The following is a 25,242-nucleotide window of genomic DNA, read 5'->3' as shown; positions in this document are numbered from 1 at the left end:
CTAGGAAATGGAGAATCCAGGTGGCATGCTTTCCACCACACCAATATGTTGTGCAAAAAAACCACACTTTACATGATGAAAATTTCTTGGTTAATCCAAACTGCAGTATTAACTGGATAAAGAAGAATCCAAACATAAGGATATAGATTTGATATACGCTATTATACCTTTTCACATTGCCAGTGACTCAGGTAATCTATATGGTCATTATTAATGTACTTAGTAAGTCTACATCAAAATAAAGACTCCAGCTCAATGCAAAATATTTTTAATTAAATTTGCTTAAGATGAAAGAAAGACATCAAGAAAGATAAGAACAAATGTTGGCAAAATTATCATATACTGTTTTACTGCCAAGTAGAATGTCCCTGGTGAATAAGTAGTCAACTGGATAAAAAAATAAATTAAAAACCTAAAAATTAAAAACAATGAAAAGAGACACTTCTTTTAAAAGACACCCTAATTGTAAGATTTGTCATTTTCAAATAAATTAAACCATGACCTTTGACTTAATGAAATACACTAATAGTTAACCATTAAAAGTCAGGTACGGAAATAAACATTACAGTTTCTAGTGTCACCAAAACCATTCAGAAAGCACAGTGTCAAAATGTGTTTTGGTGCTTTTTCTTTTCTATACAACAGATTTGATTCTTTAAGGATTTCAATACACGGTTCTTATTTGGTATATTTACAAGAGAAGTTTAGTATATTCAGCTTTACTTAAATGCTACATCACATGGTGTATTTATTACCTTATAAAATACGATGTGGCAAGTAAGACATAGAAATAAACTTTACAAAAAACTAACAGACAAAATATTTCACACACAGGATTGACTGCATTAATAATTAACAGAAAGCCTTTTCACAAGGCAACTTAATGGAAAGTTTTTCTTAAGCAAGTAAGCAGAAACTCAATAGAAATGGGTAGAAAACCAGAGGAAAATAAACTGGTGCCATATGTTTTAAACAGTAAAACAATTATACCGTCCATTCAACAATGAAGATGGATGTATTATAAATTATAGTGAAACAAAGAATCTGCTCCTTAGTAAACAAATATAAAACATAATAGCTAGCAGATTGCCTATTGAACTAAAGGCAAAGAGGCCTGAAGTTACAGTAGAAGGGGAAAAAAAAAAAGAAAGAAAAATCTTCAATACAGTCTCTATCACAATGCCCTGAAATCGAGACCAAACTACTTTTACATGGAGCTTTTCGTACTACAGAGATGTTCTGGCCCAGCTTTTTTTTTTAATAGTCTAATTTCAACAATTAGTCTAATTTCAATAATCTATCCTTTAATCACCTATAGCCTCAATGAATTATAGCCTCTCTCAGGATATGTAACAAAAGTTTCCAACACATTAATAAACACAGTAACAGGAAATTAAAAAACAGCAAGAAAAAGAAAAGAAAAAAAGCAGAAGTCACATACCCTTTTCTGTAGAACTATGGGCGTTATTGCAGGCAGAGTGACTCTTCTTGCACTCAAACTCATGCCTGCTCTTCTTAGAGTGATCCCCTCCCGTAGATCATGGACAAAATGAAAGAAATCTTTTACAGTTACTCCTTAGGAATCTCGGGGCTCAGTGCAAAGAAACAACTAGGAAAGTAATAAATGTCACTCTGCTTATGTGATTCCAATCTACCAAAGCCAATTAAGGATGGCTGTGGGACAGGACAAGGCAGCAACCAATCAAAGCCCAGAAAACTCCGCCTTTGTCCTTGGAAACACATTCTGATACTTTTGTTTATGATATTTAAAGAACCAGATTAACAGCCATCTAGTTCACTTAACTTTTTTTTCCAAAACAGTGCAATTCAATGCCATTCTTTGTTGACTAGGCAGTTATGTCTTTACTTTACTGAAACATTTCAACATATGGCAGATAAGAAACTGTTTACATTGGTCTATTTAAAGTGTATAAATATGCAGATGTACTAAATTTACTTATGCTACTCATAAAAGTGATAAATGGGTAGATTGAAACATATTATATGAGGCACAAAAAATAATCCTGAAGTTAGAATTGGTCCAAAAGTGTTAAACTTTACAAGTCATAATAAAAGGATTTTAATATATATTTATGTACTTCGTCTCCTAAACAGCTAAAATTTCTGTATTATGGACGTTTTAGCTGTCCTTGAAGCTACACACTTAACTATTCCTGTTAAATATTACCTTAACAATCAACCTAAATAATACTGTTAAATATAAATGGGGCATTAAACTACAATGTATGAATTGCAAATGCTAATGTTTTTTAAAAGCACAGATCTGTGTAATCGAGCACATTTCATTCAATTCAAAGCATTTAAATAATCATGCTCAAAGCATTCTCAAAAGTTTAACACAACCATTTTGCCTTTTTTCTTACAATAACTAAAAATTGTATTCCAGTATTTTCGAGGGTTGGAGAAGGGTCCATTTCTGGTTAATGAGAAAATTTTCAATAATGTCTAAATAAAGAGTAAGAGAAACACAAAAATGACAAAAAGTATTGCAATATTAAAACTAATCTGAGTTTTTATATTATAAAATCCCTTTGGACCGATTCCTTAACAAGCACCTACTCAGTGCTCTTCAACCAGGACATAGAGCATGACATGCTGCGTTCAGCTTGAGGGGAGCTCCCTGTCACTTCTAGATCACAAAGTGGTTGTTGTAGTAACAGGGCAAAATGGGAGATTCTCGGCAACTCAGATACAAACTTTCCATTTCATTATCTAGACTGCTACTGGGCAGAGTTCATTTGGGTGTGTTTTATATGCACGGTGATCTCATATTCCTCAAAAGAAAAAAAGAGACACTACAAACTCTAGGGTTCCCTACTTTGAATTTCAAAACCTACACAGCTCACTCACAATGGCAGCTGGGGGGGAATTCACTTAGTAAAAAAGTCACAGGCAGATCTAATTTGTGGGCATTCATTTTATTCTTATCCTACTAGGTTTATCATGGTCTTTTAAAATAAAACTACCAACAAAAATCTACTAATACTGGGAGGGGAGTCACCATTTGTGAAGGAAAAGATTTTGGTTTAACCTTGAGTCACTTTTTTGGCAGGCACACAATAACAAAGCCCATGGTTACTACATAATTTCAAGTTTATTATCTACAATTTTTCTTTCTTCTTTTCTCAATTTAGGCTTTGAATATTACAAAGAAGTGTTATCTCTGGTCTCAGAAAGGGTTCCACCACAATCAAAGCAATTCATTCCACTAAATCATGAGGCAAAGAACCCACTATGTGCCAGGCAGTGTGTTAGGTGATAAGTACATGCTAATGAGTAAGATATGGTCACTGCCTCATAGTGGAATAGAGATACTCATTTTTAAATTAAAAATCACATTCAGTAAAGGGCTGAGTCTCACTGTGATTAAATGCCAAGTACCAGGGGTGCACCAAGTTAGAAGAAACTACACATCAGAGGTGAGATCATGGCAGGCTTCAAGGAGGAAACGACACTTGCTTTGAAAAGTGAGTAAGAGAAAAGAATATGCAGAACTTGATAACTGATGGAGATACAGAGTGAGGTTCTCAAAGCCGACTGCAAGTTTTGAAGTCTAGGCGAATGGGGAGTCAGAGATGCTGTTTTACATCACATGATAGAGCTTTTTAAACACTAAAATGCATCCTTCAAGTCAAAACAATGTCCAGGCTCTATATTCATTACAGTGCAACATACCTGTCCTTAAAAACTATTCTACAGACAATGAACTGCTGAAGTATGATAGGTCATCTCTTTGGAACTCTTAAAAGTTGAAGTTTATAAATTTTCAGTGAAAACCATAAGAGCGAAATGTGGCATTTTGTGACTCTATGTTGCCAAAAAGGTCTTTGAAAAAAACTCAAATACACTTTTCACAGTCAGCAGGCTGAAAGACTAATGAGACAACACTCACACTTAATAACAGGCAGAGTCTCATTTTTCAGCGATCTTTTCCACGTGTTCCTAGTGACTGTGCTTTATCTCACTTCCTAGTTATTGTAGACACTGATTCAAAATTTAACTTGAGCCCATGCTTTTTTTTTTTTTTACCATTATTATAAATGGCTTGCACCACTCACTAACCTTGTCACCTGAGCCTTAATTTCTTCAGCTGCTGCTAAATGGGGATAAAAAGCTATGGCCAACAATTTGGGGATTGCTATGAGGATCAAGGATATCAGTTTTGTGTATGGTCTGGAAGAGCCCAAGGCAGGTGATGAAAAATACTCCGTGAACTGCTCCTGCAGAGGACTGGGCCTAAGATGCATTCTCCTCAGACTGTGTCACAGATCATTATTTACAAATTAATTAATTTTTTTTTTTTTTTTTTGCAGTACGCAGGCCTCTCACTGTTGTGGCCTCTCCCATTGCGGAGCACAGGCTCCGGGCGCGCAGGCTCAGCGGCCATGGCTCACGGGCCCAGCCGCTCCGCAGCATGTGGGATCTTCCCGGACCGGGGCACAAACCCACGTCCCCTGCACCGGCAGACGGACCCCCAACCATTGCGCCACCACGGAAGTCCTACAAATTAAATTTTGATATAACAGGGTTGCAAACAATATAGCAAGGTCAACAATGAAATACTATAGAATAGCACTGTACATTATTTTGTTCTTTGCTCAACACTTTGATAGAACAAGAGTGAATTTTGTCACTCAAAATATGCATATCAAAGTTTCAATGTGAATTAAGAATAACACAAAAAATAATATATAATAAGTATTATGATGATAATTAATAATATTTAAGTGAGCACCCAGTACGAGCCAGGCATTGAGCTAGTTTTCATTGAATCCTCATGACAACTCTATGAAGCAGGTACTAGCTATTCAATAGATGAGGAAACTGAGGCCAGAAGAGCAGAGGGCTAAAAATGGTCTCAGATACAAGTATATATTGCAAAAACTTATCCAAGTCCACGAAGTACATAAGTCAATCAGCCAAGGTGAAAACCACATCTGGCCCTCTCCAAGATACTCTACTATTCTACTCTACAATATTCTCTCCCACATTGTACTATGTAATTTGATGTAGTATTAGCATAAAATGTCATCTTCATACCACCCTTGTTTCTGATGTTCCTAAGCATTTGTTTTAATAACTCACCTAATAAATATGCGTAGAGGGCCTTAGTATGTGTAAAGTACTATGCTATTTGCTATGGGGAATTCAAAGTTGATAACTCCTGCGTATCAGAGGAGCTGACACATGGCAACATGTCAACACTTGGTCAAAGCAGTGTACAAGGTGGAATCTGGGCAGAAGAATGCAACCTAAGCACCAGCCAACGTCTAGGTTCCAAGCCTGCCTTTCAGACCTCTTCTCCCACTCAACATGAACAAAAGCTCCTTGGAGCTCCCTGAAGCACGTTCGAGTCCCACCTCTTTTTTCGTAACGTTCACTCTCTAAAACCCACAAACCTTTTAAGGCCCAAGACCAGTCCCACCTCTTCTGAAAGTTTCACTGATCTCTCATCCTTCAAGCATCTCTCCTTTTTTTTTCTTTCTTTTTTTTTCTTTTTGCACATATTACTTTAGAACTGAGAGGTAGAAAAGGAGGCAGCGACAACAAACACAGAGTGCCTGTCAAGTGTTAGGCACTTTACATATGGTATTTCATTTTATTCTAACAAACCTGTAAAGCAGGTATCATTTGCTCCCATTTTACAGATTCAAACCATATCTATTTTTTCCAGACTATCTCTTTACCCTTCATCATATACCAGTTTAGTCAAGCTTCAGCTACTGTTTTCTATGTGTGAGCACCTTATATCATTTAGAATGTAGGCTCCCTGAAAGTAGGGACATGTGTAATTTCCCTTTAACCATCACTCTGTCACCCCAAGTGGCTTTATACATGGGGGGAAAATGCTGTAAGGCACAAGAATGCTTCTTGATTACTAATTCCTACAAATACTTCTTCAGCCAACCAATCGACCAGCCTCCTGCTTTACACAAAACACAACTTGGTTTGCCCCTCCATTTTCCTCCTGTATATTGTGCTGTTGTGCTACCCATTTGGGGTAGCTCACTGCCCCTCCATATTCATTAACTCCCCCAAAGATACAGATCAAAATTGACCCCTCCAAGATGTCATTCCTCCATCTAAATTATATCAGTCCTTGTTTTGTACTTTTTTTTTTAGGACTTAAACTTTTCCATTCCTCATACCTTTCTCTGCACACACTAATACACTGCTTTGATAACTAATAAATCCTTTCATAGGCCCCAGTTGTTTGCCTAAGGAGACTATAATCCTTAAGTGTGGGACCCAGGATTTCATCTCCTGTGCTGCTCCCAGAATACCTAGCAGGATGCTCTCTGTACACAGTAGGCATCATGTTCACTCACAATCAATGTGGAAAGATTAGTCACTCCGGTTACATGGTGGACAAGCCCCCTTTCTCGTCTTAACAGTTGCTAGCCTTATGATTTATTCTGAACAAAAGCACACAGTCTTCTTCACAGGATCATTTGGATATTCTTTTGCTATCTGACATAGTTCTGTTAGTGGTCAGTAGTGTCGACACTAAATTTAACTGTTGTCCTAAGAACACCTGTTTTAGAAAAATCTTAAAATATTTGGTTATAGCATTTAATAGCAATAAACAGTCTAGATCTTTAGACACAAACTCAGTACCTCTAGTTCTATCAGCTCATATTACTCAACGACCTTTTGCTTCTCCAGGTATACGACAGGGCATCATTCTTTACACTTGATGGGCCTGATCTGATCTTCCTCTAGCCTATTTCTCCCCCTCTACTCTGACAGTTACTTCCTTCCATCAAAAATGTCTAGGATTTCTTTTTTTTCATATTTATTTATTTAATTTATTTATTTGGTTGCGCTAGGTCTTAGTTGCGGCAGGTGAGCTCCTTAGCTGTGGCTCGAGGGCTCCTTAGTTGCGGCATGCAAACTTTTAGTTGGGGCGTGCATGTGGGATCTAGTTCCCTGACCAGGGATTGAACCCGGGCCCTCTGCATTGGGAGTGTGGAGTCTTAACCACTGCGCCACCAGGGAAGTCCCCTAGGATTTCTTACTGATTTAAACTCTGATAGAAAGTTTCTTCTTTTAAAGAAATTACTGAATGACTTATAAGCCTTAGTCATGATAAATATAACCAATCTACAGTTCAGTCAAGTATTTTAAAAGTGCCTATGTATTCTTCACCTGACATAGTTTTCTAGGAGCATTATGGCTGCCTATCAAGGAGGCATAATGTATTGTACTGTCTACAGGAGGGCAGATGGACACTTAAAAATAACTACAACTATATGTTAAGTTCTTTAACTGAGTATAAATAAAGTTCTAGAACCATAAAAAAGAAAGAGCTTAATTTCACCATGAGATAGCAGACAAGTTCCCTAAGTGGACAAAAGATCCAAGAATGAAAGTAATTCCAAGTAATGGAAATATATACAAAGATGAAAAACATGGAAGGAGCTTCCAGACAAGAACGGTCCTTCTATGTCATACTCAGAAATTTGACTCTCATCCTCAAGGGTAGTAATATTTGATAAGATGTGAATTTTACCTCAGTGTGAAAGACAAACTATGGAATAGTGACTAGAAGGAAGGAAAACAGAAACAGAGAAATGAGTCTTAGAGAGAAATGGAAATTACCAGATTAGAAGGAAGTCAAGATTTCAAAGATGACAAGCAAGTAGAAACACAGGTTCAAGTGGTCAAATACATTAACAAATATAAATAAAATTATAATTTTTCCCTGTATTTGAGCTTCCAACATAAATTAACAGAAGTATAGGCTATAAAAAGATAAATGTCTTATCTACACTCTTCAAATTTCATATACTTTAAGGTTCTCTTAAGAAAAATAGTTAGATCAAGAAAGCAGACAGAAAACAAGCACCTAACTTTCTTCATGCCCCAGAAACCTTAAAATGACAAGAAGGAGAAGAAGGAGGAAGAGAAAGAAAATAAAGAGATAATTTCCTTGCTAAGAAAGAAGAAATAATTTCTTTTTTTTGCCATGCTGGGATATAAGAAAGGTACCTTCAGTATACCATAAATTAAAAGAATTTCTAGAAGCTAGAAATCACTGGTATTAGACTGATAAGAGCACAAGAAATTATAGCCAGAATTTGTGTATAAGAGAAAAGATGGTGAAGACAGATCCAGAGAACTTAGGTTTAGAGTATATTTAGAGAAAATACAAGGTCATCTTAAATACTATATAAATACTTAAGAGGAAAGGAATGTAGAGGATGAGGCAACCCAGAACTTCCAAACATTACTGTAATAAACAAAGCTAACAACTAATAAACAGTATAGAAGATAAAGTTGAGAAAATGTCTCTCACAATGTGAAGGGAAAAGTCAAAGAAATGAAAAGAAAAAGAAACCATGGAGGAACAATCTAAAAAGATCAACACACATAGAATATGAGTTATAGAAAGAGTAAAAAAAGAAAGCACAAGGAAAAAGAAAGAAAAGACAGAAGTTCCCTGAGCTGAATAAAGTTACAAATTTTAAACTAAAAGTGCCCCCCGATGGCTAATTTGAACAAAAAAGTAGTCATGTTAGACAAATAGTGGGAAATGTGATAAATTCAAAGAGAAAAGATAAAATTCCTAACACTTCCTGAGAGAGGAATTATCGTTTACCTGCAAGGTATGAGAATCAGACTGGCATCAAAATATTATCCAGTTTCTCAATATCCCCCATGAACATAGGCACAAAAATAACGGAAACAAAAGGAGGTCAGAAATCCATTTTTGCAGGAACACCATACCTCTGTAGCAGTGGGAAGTCATTATATTAAGAAAAATTTCACACCTTCCCATATCCCATAGCTTAGAAGAATTAAAGGCTGAAAACAAAATTCAAACACAAAAAAGGAAAAGTCTTTTTAACTTAGTACTTAAACTGTGACTGTCTTCCTCATGTATCTCCCATAAATATGTTCCAAGAAAAACCCACTGCTTTGAAGATGAATAACAAAACAGAACCATCATCGAATCTGTACAAACATACTATGAATGGGAAGAAAGGAGAAAAGACACAGGAACAACAAATGGCAGATGAGGACTACTTGCAAGAAAAGTAATGCCAAAGAACAGATAAAATTTAAGATCATACATTAAACCAAGAATAAAAAATAATTAATGAAGCAAAATCGTACCTGTTCACACACAAAGCAGACAATTAAAAGGATAGAGAAGGAACACCAAGACGGTAAGAGGAGATGAAACATTAGCTAGCAGAGCTCCAGAGATTTAAATGCTATGTATTGAAATCTATCAAAGTCGAGGTAACAGATGACAGATACAAAAAATGCAACCAAAGAGAGAAGAAAACTGTTTTAAATTTAAGAAGTATTAGAAACAGAGAACTAAAGGCAAGTAAAGGAGATCTATACATGTGTAACTGGAATCTCCCCAGAAGAAAATTGAAATAATGGAAAGGAGTAAATATATAAAAATAAAATATAAGAAAACTTTTAATAATAAAAACCTACTCAAATCTGAAATAGATATATAGATATATATGTATAACTGAAATGACTTTGCTGTACACCTGAAACTTACACAACATTGTGAATCAACTATACCTCAATTAAAAAAAAAAAAGATTAGAGGGGCACATCAGAAAATCATTCCATACAAAGTTTACTTCTAAAAGAATTTAAGTATTTTTCTCTTAATAGGCTCTGATAGCCATATATTATTTTGCTCTGAAATGAGGGTTCAACATTCCACTAAAGGCGTGTTTCATACTCTGTTGAGAGAAGGACATCTTCATACTTTCTGTGTAGATATGATTATGACTAAAATAAAACACGTCAGTATACTTTAGGGAAAAGCAATATAAGAGTTCCACTGTCTGAAAATAAGAATAGAGTTGTGCAGTGGGTTGGTCTATAATCCCAACATGGAGAATTAAGCTACTTGTGTAATGTTCATTGATAATTTGTCCATAGCTTAATAGGTATTTAGCAATACACTAGGAACAATAGTAAGCATATGTGATATTTTGTAAAAAGTTATTAGTGTATTTCTAACTATAAAATACAGAATGTAGAAGTCCGTATAGAGTGGTGTGAAAGCTTCAGTTGTAGTGTAACAGTAGGGAAATTTCAAACAAGATTTTAGGGAAAGGGTGACAATTATCATTCCATTCCTTATATTTCTATTGAGGGATGCATATTTTACTATACTCAGTTATTCTCTTCATACTCTTCCACCGTCTTTCTTTCCCCTACAGAAGAATGAGTAAGTTACAAAATAGGTAACAATGAGTTAAAAAAAAACCTGTATTAATTTAGCTCAAACAATTGGCTCCATCTTGCATATCTTTTCTGCCACACTGACCAATAAATGGACATTGAGCTCTTTACCCTCACATGGCAAACGTAGTCGTAACTGAACCTAGGTTATGTCTCTCAAGACAAGACTGAAATGTTATTTCCTTCTTGTAATCTTATTTTCAGACCTGACAAGGTTTGAGGCTGGCCACTGGTACCCTATCATTCCCCGAAAGATTCTGCAGACCCATTTCACTCAGATGTGGGAGTCAAGGTCTGTTTTGTATGAAAAGTGAGTGGGTAGCTGGGAAACGAATAGAAAGTTCAAGTTTTCCTTATGGTCTATATTGATTTCCCTATTCCAAATTTACTACTAATAAATCTGAAACACTATTTTAATGCTTAAAAAATAAAATAAAATACATATTGAAGGGCACACATCCCCAGAGAAACTCATTTTAATAGTCAACGGTAAAATGCCCTACTTTACTGGACTTGAAATTTACAGAATGCTTTGGACATCAAGGCAAAAAAGCCCCAGTAGCTCATAAGGGAGAAATCAATCTGTTGCAGTATTTCTCCACAATAACATTCAACAAGTTTCAGTGGACCCCACTGTCTTTTAGTTACTCCACTGGATGGAGTAATGCTCATGAAATCCTTGGGGAAAGAAAATAGAAATGAGATTTTTAAATCTAGCAAAACTCATTGACTGTAAAGGTAACAGACAATATTCAAAAGTTTTGAACATATGAAAGCACATAAAATCTTGTTCCCGTGGAACCTTCTTGAGGAATTTACTAGGAGATAAACTGCAATCATCCGAGAGCCAGCTGGAAAATTCAAAGTAAAAGGACTATAATAAATACCAAAACTAATTATGGGACTAAATCCCTATGTAATTATGCTGCTATAATAAAATATAAGTAATATAAGCCTTAACATGCAGAAATGATAAAAGAAACATGGAAAGATAAAAGCTGAAGGAGGAAAAACATGGAATGTTACTGAGATCAAAAGATATTATTTTAAAACTGATAAATCACAGGAGAATTTAACTAAATCATTTTGTAATGCTAAAATCAGCTGGTAGAAAATGGAGGAGGAAGAAGAAAAATATTAATTTTATTATTGCTCCTTAGAGAGGATTAACAGATAAGGTTTAAAGAAATAAGAGGTTTAAGGGTTTCCATGTAGTTATAGCCATAATGGTAACAGAAATATAAACCTTTCTAATTAAAAGAACACAACGCTAAGAAGGCAGAACACCTTGTAAATTTTCTTCAAAACCTATAAATTTTAAAACATAATATAAAATAGTATAACAGTATTAACACCAAACTTTTATGTTATCTCAATAAATGTTAGAGAGCCAAACTTACCTACTGAAAGAAAACAAACTTTCCGTATGAATCATAAAGCAGATTCCACTCTATTCGGTGGGAAAGAGACTCCTATAACCCAGTGACTGAGAAAGTTTGAAAACAAAGAATGTGGTGGGGGCAAGGCAGAGGGGGTGGGCGAGAAAGAAAAAAAAGAAAGGAGGGACGGAGAAAGAACAGAGGGAAGGAGGGAAGGAAAGAATACAGTGGTCAATATCATGCAAGACTGAACTCAGGACAGAAAAGCACTAAACAAGCAATGAAGAAAACTTTAATACTAAAAGATGTGATTCACAATAAAAAATATATTGGTTATGAATGTCTAGGTGTCATACAATACACATAGGTATAGGAAATATAAGGAAAATCGGATATAGACACACTATTAATAGACTACTATCCAACCCTCTCAAACCATGATGAACAGGTGTATTAAAAAGTAGATATAAATATGAAAAATATAAATAGGCTAATATAAACAACAAAATAGATTTAACTGTTACATTTCGAATTCTAATGTTAAGTCAGAGAATATAACTTCTCTTTAAGAAAATGCTTAGGGCTTCCCTGGTGGCGCAGTGGTTAAGAATCCACCTGCCAATGCAGCGGACATGGGTTCGAGCCCTGGTCTGGGAAGATCCCACATGCCGCGGAGCAACTAAGCCCGTGCACCACAACTACTGAGCCTGCGCTCTAGAGCCCGCGAGCCACAGCTACTGAGCCTGCGTGCTACAAACTACTGAAGCCCGCGTGCCTAGAGTCTGTGCTCCGCACAAGAGAAGTCACTGCAATGAGAAGCCCGCACACCGCAATGAAGAGTAGCCCCTGCTCGCTGCAACTAGAGAAAAGTCCGTGAGCAGCAACGAAGACCCAATGCAGCCAAAAATAAAACAAATAATTTTTTTTTTAATTAAAAGGTTAAAAAAAAAACTTGGTCACATTTTGAGTCACAAATAAAATCCCAATAAATTCTAATAGTGGAAAGAATGCAGACAACAGTTTCTGATCACAGTACAATAAAGTGAAAAATTACTAATAAAATCTGGGGTTAGGAAAAATTTTAAGACTCTTTACATAAGTCTCCAAAGAAAAAAATAAAAGTTGAAATTGCAGAATATCTACATAATAATACTACTACAAATAAGAATAATGAATTTAATGAAAACACTACACATTACATCTTTTACAGCTAACAGTTCTCACGCTATAATTCATAGCCTTAAACACATATCTATTAATAAACAAGAATGAAAATAAATTCATTAGTATCCAAAATTTAGAAAATATTAAGTAAAATCTGAGGAAAGCAGAAAGAAGAAATTTAGTAAAAATAAAAGTAGAAATTAAAACTTGGAAAAAAAGCAAAATAGAACTAATAAATAAATCCAATATCTGATGTTTGGGGGAAAAAAATAAAATAGATAAGTTGTGAAACAAATCAAGGGCGAAAAAAGGGAAAGTAACAATATATAATACAAGAAATAATACTAGAGAAATGAAGAAGCAATTAAAAGAATATTAAGAAAATACTTCCCACAACTTTATGTAAATAAAATCTGGATGAAATTGATAATTCTGTAGGACAATATAATTTATACATATTGAATCCAGCAAACACAAAATTCAAAGACATTAATTACAATAGAAGAAAGAGAGCAAGTTGTCAAAGAGCTATTCCCCAAAAAGGTGGGCCAGTACAGACAGTTTGTTTTACAGAGAAATTCTACATACTCTTTAAGGAACAGATGATGTCTCTGCTTTTCAAACTGCTTCAGAGTAAAGAAAATATGTAATTATAGCCAAGAAAGTTAGAAGAACAAGATCAATGAGGAGTGTCTTTCTATACCTGACATACCTAACATAATATAAAAAGGCAGCCATCCAATTTTTATAAAGTTACCTACAGATCCATGTGTATATGCAACACTTGGTACTGAAAATCAAGGGAGAAAGGATGAGATACTCAAAAAAGACTGACTCTACCCATTTGAGTACACAAAGGATATTCTTTAACCTGATACTAAAATGGACTCCAAAATTAGAAAACTAAAAAGAAATTCCCAAAATTTAACTAATTTAACTAATTTACATATGTTAGAAAAAATAACCAAAGAATTTTAATAATCTAGACCTAGAAGCCATAAAAAAATTCAACAAATTAAACTTATAAATATTTTAATGTTTATAGTATGATAGATTCCATATATAAAATTCGAACACCAGGCACAGATTGAGAGAATATGTGTACAACATATTTAAGAGAGGACTAATACTTAGAATATATAAAGAGTTCCTAAAAATTAACAGAAAAAATATATACCTCTCAAAAACGAACCAAAAGGCAGATATGAACACACAATTCACATACATATGAACAAACATTACACCACTGAATATAAAAACTTGAAAAAAATATTCAGTCTCACTAGTAACAAAAGAAACATACATTAAAATAAGGCACTTTCACTACTGGAAAAACTTTTAAATATTGATAATGTCAAATGCTGGCACAAGTGTTAGGAAGAAAGTGGTACTGTCAGACATAAAAGAAAGTAGAATAAATGGGAATAGACTTTAAGGAATGAAATCTGGCAGCATCTATAAAAACCTTGAGAAGCCACGCCTTTTGATATAACTACTCCTTTCCTGATTCTCTAGACTAACTAGCATAAACATTAGAAAGGCATCTGGAAGAATGTTCACTGTATCACTGCTTACAAGAGAAAAATTTGGAAACAATTGATGTATTGAAAATGGTTACATATTAATAAAATATAATGCATTCAGTCTATGGACTAGTAGGTAGCAACTGACAGAACATACGATTAACAAAAAAGATTGCAAAAACATAATGTTGAATTTTTTTAACTATAGAGCAATAATTTAGTATGACCCCATTTGTGTAAAAAACAAAGAAAATATAGTTTCATATATACACGTGTCAGTAAACCCATAAGAAAAAAAAAAACCTAAAAGAATCCATGCCAAATTTTTAACAATCTTGATCTCTAGGGAAGAAAGTGAGATTGAGGAGACCTGTGATCACGAAGTGGTTATTTTTAATGTATTTATTTTTTTATAATATTTATAGTTCATGTACTATTCATGTAAAACTTAAAATGCAAAGAACTATAAGATTATTCAAGTTAAAGTTCAAGTACTTAGTAAAAGTAGAGTGTCATGGCTCTGACTGCTCAAATATTGACAAGGACTCCTTAATACTTACTACACTCCTTACTTCTGAGCAATTATCTCTGGTATTAGCATTTAATGCATTCTATGATATGTTACCCATTTCTTTAAAATATATTGTTTTTAGGAAGTACACATTACTGATAACAATCAGTAAATATTAGCATTATCTGTGAGGTCATCTGTAACTTAGTACCCAGGAATCCTTTTTAAACGCCTCTGGTCAAATGGTCATTTAGCACACCTTGAAAACCTCTAACTGTGTATAGAAAGATAATAACTGCTGTGTGTTTATAACTTTGTACCCCTGTACCCATCAGGTTCCCAGCAGGTTCTTGTTAACTATTGGCTAAATGAAGGAGTGCTCTAGTTGTTAAGTTAGGACTTTCTTCCCTGAATTTCCTGTCTGCCTCTCCCCTCAAGCAAGTGCAACAACTCCATTTTAAAGAGAAAATATGTAATATGAGCCCCAAAATATATTTTTACAGACATACCCATGTCTTGCACATGTTCTACCTTCCTTGTTTCCAATTAAATTAGAAAATGCTCCTTTCTATCCTTGGCAGGCTGAATAACGCTACCCTCCATGAAAAAAAAAAAAAAGTCCACATCCTAATCCCCGGAATCTGTGGCTCTGTATATATTACCTTACATGATAAAAAGGGCTTTGCAGATGTGATTAAGTTAAAGATCTTGATAACCGAAGATTATCCTGAATTATACAAGTGGTCTCAAGATATTCACAAGGGTTCTTACAAGGCGAAGGCAGGGAGGGTCAGCGTCAGAAAAAGTGATGTGCCAACGGAAACAGAAATAAAGAGATGTAAAAACAGAAGCAGGGGTCAGTGATGTGGGACCAAGAGCCAGATGCTAGAAAAGGCAAGTAGATGGAGTCTCCAGAAGGAAAAAGGCTGACACCTCGGTTTTAGCCCAATGACCTGGTTTCAGATTTCCAAAATTGTAAGTTAATAAATGTGTCTTGTTTTGATCTACTAATTTTTGCTGTAGTTTGTTACAGCAACAATAGGAAACTAATACATCCCCCTTTCTCTCCAGTTTCCTAAGAGCTCTTTTCTTTCTTCTGTATATTTAATCTTTTTTCAACCAGATTTCTCTCACTGGCTTTTAAACATACTGAAGCCCCTAGATTTAAAAATAAAAGATACTAAAATTTCTCTCCAGCTAAAATATCATTTTTTCTTTTAACAACAAACTTCTCCAACTATAATCTAAGGCTTCTACTCTGAAGGACTTAATCCAACCCTCTTACCAATGATCTCCTTGAAGCTAACTAAAATGAACATTTTCATCCTCCTTTCTATTTGCCCTTCAGCATATGTGAACATTCTTGGCTAGCTTCTCCCTGTTGACTCTCATTTGGCCAGCTCACTCTGTCCAAAAACTTCAATTACCACCGTATAAGCAGATGCCGACAAACTCACATCTCCTGGTCAGATATCTCTGTGAAGCAACAGACACATGTATTTAATTGGATATTTGATATCCCCATTTGGATGACTCAAATGCACCTTAAACTCAAAAAGTCCAAATCAAGCTCACAATGTCACCATCTGACACCAAAATCTGGTCTTCTTCTAGTGTTTCTAGCTCAGTGAATGGCACTACCATCCATCTATTCAGCTGCAACAGCCAGAAATTTGGGTGTAATTTTGGACATGCCTCATTGTTCACACCTCATATCCATTCTATCACCAAGTCTTGCTAATTTTACTTTGCAAATATCTCCAAAATCAATCCACTTATTTTCTTCTCTTATAGTTCATTCTAGGAATTAAGCGGAAGCTTCAGATCTTCACACACCTCCTCTTCCACACTGTTATCAGAATAGCTAATAGGAGAATACAGAAATTTGTGTCCTGGTAGAAAGATTCTCCCTCCTTACAGTTTCACCATGAGTATCTGTCTGAGAGTTCCTCAAAATAATCTCTTTATGCACTTTTCCCTGTTTACATCAGCTACTCCAAGCCCAGAACTCCCAGGTCATCCATCCTCAGGCCCCATATTCTCTGGATCAGTACATCACCTCCTTGTCACCCCACACTTTCCCAACTGCTGAAATCCTTTTACTATGCCTCTGGATCTCACAATTAATCATGAACAAAATCCCACAAAATTTAATCTCTTCTCTCAACTTTGCCTTCATTCTAACTGAACTCTCACTATCACTGAAGATCACTGTTCCACACTTCTCATGGCCCAGAGGTGGGCAGAGGTTCTTCTTGACCCTCATTGCTATTTTTAGATATATCTTCCTTCCTCTTTTCTAAATTTTCCTAGCTTTAAATCTTCTACCATTAAACTATGCCACCCATTATTCCTCCTTGTGGCAGTTGTCTTTGGTCATCTCAGATACTCTCATGAATGGATTGAGGTTATCCATCCAATCAGAGACTAGAGTGAACAGCCTCAGGAAGAAGGTGACTTCTTTAAAAAAACTTCTTCAATTTTTGTATGCAATGTCCAACATTTGATTTAAAAAATCAACTGGCATACAAAAAAAAAACAGGGCAGAGGGAGAGGGGAGGAAAGACCATACAAAAAGATCTAGATATTGGATCAGATATGGACTTCAAAATAATTGTAACTAATGTGTTCAAGAAAATAAATGACAAAATGGAGAATTCACAAAAGAACTCAGATCTATAAAAATAAATAAAGTAGATATTCTAGAAGTGAAAAGTACAATAATAAAACAAAAACCTCAAAATATGGCTTTAACAGCAGGTTGGATATAGCCAAAGAGAAGATTAGTGAACTGGAATATCACAGTAAAAACATTCAGATTGATATAAGAAGAGCAAAGAAAAAGGAAAAAAGAGCAAAAGGTATATATGAGGCAAAGAAAAAAGATCATGAGGTCAGCAGAGAAAGAACTGGGAAAAAACAATATTTAAATAACTTTCTTCATATGGTCAAGATACTCCAAAACTGAGGAACGCCATTAAGTCAAAGAATTAAGAAGCACTACGCATGCCAAGCAGATAAATATTTTAAAATAATAATAATAACTAGGCTCACCTAAAGACAAAGGAAAATCTTAGAAGCAGCCTGAGAGAGCAAACTATCTTTGAAAAATCAGTAATAAGATTGACAGATAATGTTTTAACAGAAATGATAGAAGTCAGAATACAATGAAAAGACAACTGTAAAATGTTAATAGAAAGTACAGCCAACCTAGCATGTTACACCCAGTGAAAATACCCTTCAAAACAGAGACACAGGAAGAAAACCAGAGATAATCTGTCACTAGCAGAACAGCTTTAAAATAAGTACAAGAGGGAATTCTTCAGGCAAAAGAAAATTGATTCCAGATTTTTTTTTAAATGCAGAATGCAAGGAAGAGAAATGAAAAAGGTAAATATACTGGTAATTCAAAATGAATTTTGAATAAACATATTAATGCCTTATGAAGTTTAAAATATGTGTAGAATTAAAATATATGACAACATTAACACAAAGGATGGAAGGGCAATAATAGAGTCAACTGGTCTGAGTAGTGATAACAGTACCACTTCAAGGAGTCAAGGATGAATGTTACAAAGTCTAGGATAATCACAAAAGGAATAGTAAAATAGTGTAAACCTACAAGCTAATAGAGTGAAATAGTTACATAATTTAAAAATACTTCATTAGTCCAAAAGAAGGCAGGAAACAAGAAATAAGGACCATAAAATAGGTGGGACAAATAGTAAAATGTAAATGTAAAAAACATTAAAATTGACAATTTCTTAATAGATTTTCTGACTGTAAACATTCTAGGTAAATTGAATAAAGTGGAGCTTTTCTTATTTGAGGGAGTTTCCTTCTTTACTGGTGCTGAAAATCATACTTGTTTTGCCTCCCTGTGAATATACATGATTAGGTGACCTCATATGTACTTATGCATTATAATCAATTCTATATTAGTACCCAGAGTTTGAAATGAATTACATTGAATTCAATTTATAAACTATGAAAGGTTTAACCCAATTTCAATTTCCATCATATTTTTATTTTAAATAAGAAAATTTTATTCAGCCCAATAATAGAATTTTTTCTATCTATGAATTGTAACTTAGGTATGCTCTGCAATTAGATGAACTGACATTTACAAAACTATTACTAATACTCATGTTGTGATATTAGGTTTAAAGTTAATCCTAATTTTCTTAGGGCACTTAAATGCACTCAAAAGCTTCCTTTAAATTTTCTTAGGGCACTTAAATGCACTCAAAAGCTTCCTTTAAAAAGTGAAACCACATATTACCACATCTCTGGGTTATACTGAGAAACTCAAAGGAAGACAACCTATTTTTGAACCCCAACTCTACCACTTGATAGTGACCTTTTTTTTTCTTGAAGTCACATGTTATAATTTTTCTTTTTTTTTTAGTAAATTTATTTATTTATTTATTTTTGGCTGCGTTGGGTCTTCGTTGCTGTGCGCAGGCTTTCTCTAGTCGCAGTGAACAGGGGCTACTCTTTGTTGTGGTGCACGGGCTTCTCATTGCGGTGGCTTCTCTTGTCATGGAGCACCGTCTCTAGGTGCGTGGGCTTCAGTAGTTGTGGCTCGCGGCTCTAAAGCGCAGGTTCAGTAGTTGTGGCGCTCGGGCTTAGTTGCTCCGCAGCACGTGGGATCTTCCGACCACGGCTCGAACCCGTGTCCCCTGCATTGGCAGGCAGATTCTCAACCACTGCGCCACCAGAGAAGCCCTGATAGTGTGATCTCGAGCAAGCTATTTCTCGGTGCCTCAGTTTCCTTATAATAAGAGTATATGAAAATATTATACATATTAGCTGCTATTATGTGTTGTCGTTAATACTGTTAGCATTAAGTTGGAAGACTTGAGTTTTGGTCCCAGGTCCTCTACCAACTCTCAGAGCATCTATCCTTCTCTGCAAAGTGAGGTAGTTGTACAAAATGGTCTTTAAGTATTTTTCCATTTACAAGGGGGAAAAAACTAACGTAAACTTGAAAACACACTCATTTCCTGAAAGAAACAAAAATATTTGTACGATATCAGAGGGGTGATTAGATGTAAGTCCCTACAATTTAAAAGTTCTTTCCAGAAGACTTAAGTGTTTTCCTCTTAAATACTGTCATCATCGCAAAAATTCAGAGGAATATGTTGACTTGCCACAAATCAAGGCCACCCTGCTGACTGAAGACACAAAATTATAGCTGCTCTTTCCCCAAATATTATAAGTCACACATAACAAATTACCATGTAATGTCTTGCTCTGCTCTGCTTCTTCACAGCCATCAAGAAACTGCTAGTGCATTTATAAAAGTTACATACTCAGTTACAGGGAATGCTGCAACTTAAAGAATAAGATATTTCATATCTTCAATTTCATCAGTGGAAAAGAAGTTAGAAGAGAGGATGCATTTTGAAATAGAACGCAACTCTCAGCAGATTTATTATGGTTAATCCCAAGCAACAAGTCAGTTTAGTTCCAAACTATGTCCACAGGCAAAACAAGTTAGATGGTATAAGAAATTTCATTAAAATGCACAATATTTTCAGTCACAAGCAGTATTATATCTGATTTTCATTTTTCTTCATAAAGACTCTTAAAAGGAGAAGGATTAAAAGCTGAGTAAATATTTCCCAAATATCTGACCGTATTCCTGTCTCATTAGCAAGTGCATATAGCTATTTATAAAAATCAAGAAGTGATCATATAAATGATTTTTTAAAAAATCTCTAATCAAAATAGTCAACAAGGCACAATTTTGGTCACCAGTCAGCTCCATCAAAAAACAAAACAAAACAAAACAATCTCCAAATCTATTTTCCTCCATGTAAAACATTACAATGCAGCATTACTATAATGCATCCATTCTTTTAATCATTCAACCATATTTACCAAACACAGGTTACATCGTTAGACCTTAGTAAATCACAGATGAATATGACGTAGTTTCTACCTAAAGTCACTTCACTGCACTGTTAGGTGCTATAAGAGATGTACAAATTCTGTGCAGAGATTGCCAGAGGCTTTGCAAAGGAAGAAGCTCTGGAGTTGGACCGTAAAAGAGAAGGATTTCACTAGAATAAATAGGAGGCAGGGAGAATTCTAGGCAAAGGGAACAGCATGGGATAGATTTGGGAAACAGAATAATGTATTTTAATTAGAATGAGTATGTAGAGAATAGTAGGATATAAGATTGGAAAGTTTCACTGGAGCCAGTGTTTTGGACAACTTGAAAATTAAGAACTTGATGTTAACTTTGTAGGCAATGGGGATCCAATGAAGATTTTTAAGAAGCGGTGACATGACCAGAGCTCTTCTTCTGGGAAGATTAATCTGGCAGGCATTCATCAGCTGAATCCATACAGAAATACTATAGATCCCACAGCTTTCTTGTATAGACGTCTACCTTCTAACAAATGGGGTCGCCTTGTTATTTAACATTCTATCTCCCATTTCAACATATACTTTGACTCTTTTCTCTGTATTTGCCATATAACACAGCTACGGTATCCAAAGAAGCCTTCAGAAATGAGCCAGTGCTACCTTCAGGAAGACCAGAGTCATGTCCAATAACCTTCATGCTAAAAACAGCCCAGACATCACTTTAAGAGCCAGAAGTCTATATTTAGATTCAAGTGCCTTGATCAAAATGATAAGCTCAGAGGAACAAGGTATCTGCAGGAGAAAAAATAATTACCATTTTGGGTACTAGCCTCCTGGGGATTATAATTTCCACTTTATAATAATGCAATTGATGATCAAAGATGTTAGAGGTTAACTAGCCCAAAACCACAAGGCTGACATAATGCTTGGCAAAATTTGGGCCCAGAAGGGAAAAACAGAAGAGAGAAAATAATGAAACACGTAATGTTCTCTTAGCTGAAGAAAAGACTGTGAACTTGAGATTAAATGAACCTACCAAGTACAGAGCAGGAATAGTGGGTTTTTTAAGACAATTCTTAAACATATTTTAGTGAAATATCATAACCCCAACAATAAAAGAAATAGTCCATGCTTTGAATATACCACTAGTCTACCACAATAGATTAATATATTCAAAGTTCTGAGAGTAAAATTATTTTGAACTTAGAATTCTATACCTAGCCAAATTGTTAAACAAGAGTGAGGGTCAAATGAAGACATCCTTAAAAATAGGGCCCCTTTCGCTATTAATTATAGATGAATACCCTTTCTGTTTCAGGTGTGGTGCCAGGCATTCCTTATTTCAGGTGAACTACTCTGTCCAAGACAGTTTTTCTACATGAAAGAGTGTTCCTACAGTTAATAAAAAATTTCAGTTTATTAGAACACCGTATTCTCCAAACAGGCTTAACTCCAATATTTCTATAAATGAGGTATTTTTTAATACTGGGTTTGACACAATAATGTAATATTGTTTATATGTACCAACTCTCATACCACAGACAGACAAATAACAAATAACTAATGACAATAAAGGAAAGGAAGGAGACCCAGGGAGTCAGTAAGTTGAAATTCCAACAAATAATTCAAGGCAAATATCTTTACTCATTTTTATTTTCTCCAATTCAGAGTCTGCTAACCTTACTGAAGAGAAACTCTATTTAGGATTATCTTCCCAAGTTTCATTCTAGATATCAGGACCGACTGTGAAGAAAACTGTACCTGACATAAAAGTTTTCTCATACAAAATGGGGGTACCATGGAATTGCTGCAGGCAACACTAGAAGGAGGTGAGCTCACGAAGGAGCTCTTCAGAGATGGTGTTTGTCACGGCAACTTCTGATATAAACATCCAGTTCCAAAGACAGTCCGTGCATTTGTTTAGGACTTTGCTCCTACTCATTCCAACCCTTCCACATTAGATCCACAGGGGTCACCAAAATATTTCGGAAGCCAAATGAAATGGTCAACTTCTCATCAGTTGTTAACAGATAAATCTGTTTCCGATCTTCACAAACTTTCTGTAGGTAACAGGATTTAATCATAGAGCCATCTTTTAAAATATTATGCCACATGGAGAAACGATTTTATTATTTAAATGATTCATTTAACGGTTTACAAAGATAAGAGAACTAACGACAATGCCCCGCCAAGGGTAGGAAAGAAATGCAGAAACGTTGCCAATGTACCTCATCTTAACAGCAGCATCCTTATGTTCTCTCAGTAAACTCTCCTGAGCAGATTGAGTAGAACTACTGAATTAAATAAGGGCCAAAGAATTTCTCGACTCAAATCAACAGACCATCTGGTCTGCTATGCTGTTTCTGCCAGTGGTCACAGCAGAAACTTTGAGAAAGCAAATGTGGACATCATTATAGAGTTGTATGTAGGTGGAGAGAGAAAAGTATTCTTAACTTTTAAATAATTGTGAGAGAATATGCATTCTCTTGACCGCAAGTTCAAATATTTATGAGGTTTGACTATGTGATAATGATCCTGATTTAACAAATATACCAGAACATATAGATGCGGCAAATGAGTGAAATCCTCACAAGTTATTCAGGTAGATCTCATCACGTGGAGCTTCATTCTAAATTGTCTAAAATAAACCTATATTTTTATTTTCAGCCACCTTTATCCACGAAACAGTTTATTAAGAAGGGACCATTATTTTCTGGCATAAATGGGGAGGAGTTGTAAGCTATTTTAAGTAACATGGTTCTAAAGTCAATGCGGTAGTTTTGAATGTTCAGTTTGCTACTGGGAAAGCTATTTTGAGAAGAAGATGGTTTCTGTTTAAACCTCCCAGACATGTTTATTAAAATTCCCAATTCAGATAAATCATTCCAAAAATTTTCTCTGAATAGCATTCATTTAATGGTACATATTAGTTGCATGACAAAATTGATGAGGTAGAATTGCCCTTTTGGTAGGTTGAATGTATACATCACAGTACATAGAGGGTCTTTGCTGGATTCAGTGTGTACATTTTATAGTCACTGTATTCCACTGCTATTTATAGTGATTTATGGTTATTGTGTTTTTACTTTCACAATACTGTCCTACTAGGATGTATTTAGTTCAAATTACAACTATAATAATACCCTGCCCTTGGAAAAAAAATACTATCCTAGTTAAAATATTCTACTTTGCAATTCCAAAGAAAATGTCACAGAAGAAGTTTTAGACATCCTATACCCTTATTCTAACAATGTTTTTTTTCACAAGCAATTTTTACATTCTTCCTAAGAAATACCAAGGTGTTCAGGTCAAGCAAGAAACTCAGAGCCTCATTAACTTCTTTATGTATTTCCTAGTTTGAGTGTTCACATCATTCTCCAGAATTGATTCAAAACAACTTTTTGCTAGTTCTCAAAATCAAACAGTCTAGAGGAATGAAGATCAGTCACCAGTGGGAATGGTTAAAAGATTGTTATAAAGCTCTAAAAGCAAGTCAGTTGTTACAAACTTTTGAGCAGTAACACCATCACGAGAATCAATGTCATCTCATTCAAGATACATCAGTGTTTATACTGAATGAGACTACACTCATTCGGATGTATCAATTCCAGAATAAAATAAATAAATTGCATGACCTTAAGCCACACTCAATTGGAGATAAATCCAATAGTTTGGAGGGGGACAAAACAACAAAACTATTATTTAGATTATAATCTAATGCAAATTGACACTTAATTTATGCTCTATATGTAGTACCTAGCACCCAGGCATTGGATGAATCCTACAAGACTATACATGTCTTTTCTAGAGTATTATTTCATCTGAACCTATGGCTGAAACTACTTTTATAGTGCTTTGTAGAAGTCGTTTCACTTTTTTTAAACAAACAAGACATAATCATATTCTGCAATATATGAAAAGAAAATATCCAATCCATTATTTTGGTATTACAAGTGCTCTAAATGTACAACTGCACTGGTTCTATTCTAATCCATATTTGTAAAACTGCCACTTGATTTATTCTGTAAACAGCTACAACACGTATGTAATAACACGACAATACTTGGCTATAATCCTATATCAATTATACAGTTTGTTAACACAGTACAATTATTTGGCCTAATGAATTTCTATCAGCCCTAGAAAATTGCTTTCAGTTCTAATATTAAGCTGATGAGAAATAATACATAGAAATTTCTATGTATTTAATTGAGAGTTCCTCTAAAACCCAGCAGTTGCTGGGATAAACTGGCACTTAAAAATACTCTTCCACATCAGTCTTCTGTGTAGAATGTAGACTTTCCAAGACTAGAGATGGAAAAAGAGTACAGGGGAAGATTATACTAGCATTCACTTCTATTGTCAGTATCTCACTAAGGTGCCTTCCACCCCAGACCATAAAGTAAGCAGTTTTGACCAAAACATTGCATTGAAAGTGTCTACTGAGTGGCAAAAGTCTTAGAATGTTTCAAAAGTTAAAAAAAAAAAAAACCACCTTTTCCTCCTTCCCTTCCTTTTCCTTGCCCCACCTACCCACCCCCCC

The 25,242-nt window shown here is 35.0% G+C and overlaps 1 protein-coding gene across 6 annotated transcripts in view; it reads right to left on the bottom strand.

The window, feature by feature from the left end:
* Positions 1-25,242, bottom strand: part of GRB14 (growth factor receptor bound protein 14) — a 129,245-nt gene that overhangs the window by 71,389 nt on the left and 32,614 nt on the right. The window contains exon 1 of one of the 6 annotated variants that reach the window (XM_022569909.3): positions 1,442-25,242. The exons of the other annotated variants lie outside the window; for them this stretch is intronic. Coding sequence (XP_022425617.1) covers positions 1,442-1,504 — 63 coding nt within the window. The 5' untranslated portion in view covers positions 1,505-25,242. The remainder of the gene's footprint in view (positions 1-1,441) is intronic. 6 annotated transcript variants of the gene reach the window in all.

This window comes from Delphinapterus leucas, chromosome 8 (assembly GCF_059928025.1).
Source record: "Delphinapterus leucas isolate spDelLeu-1000000601 "Yukka" chromosome 8, BTC_Dleu_Yukka2, whole genome shotgun sequence".
In the NCBI taxonomy this organism is placed as follows: domain Eukaryota; kingdom Metazoa; phylum Chordata; class Mammalia; order Artiodactyla; family Monodontidae; genus Delphinapterus; species Delphinapterus leucas.
The sequence above is the reverse complement of the archived record's forward strand: the minus strand, read 5'-3'. Positions and strand labels throughout refer to the sequence as shown.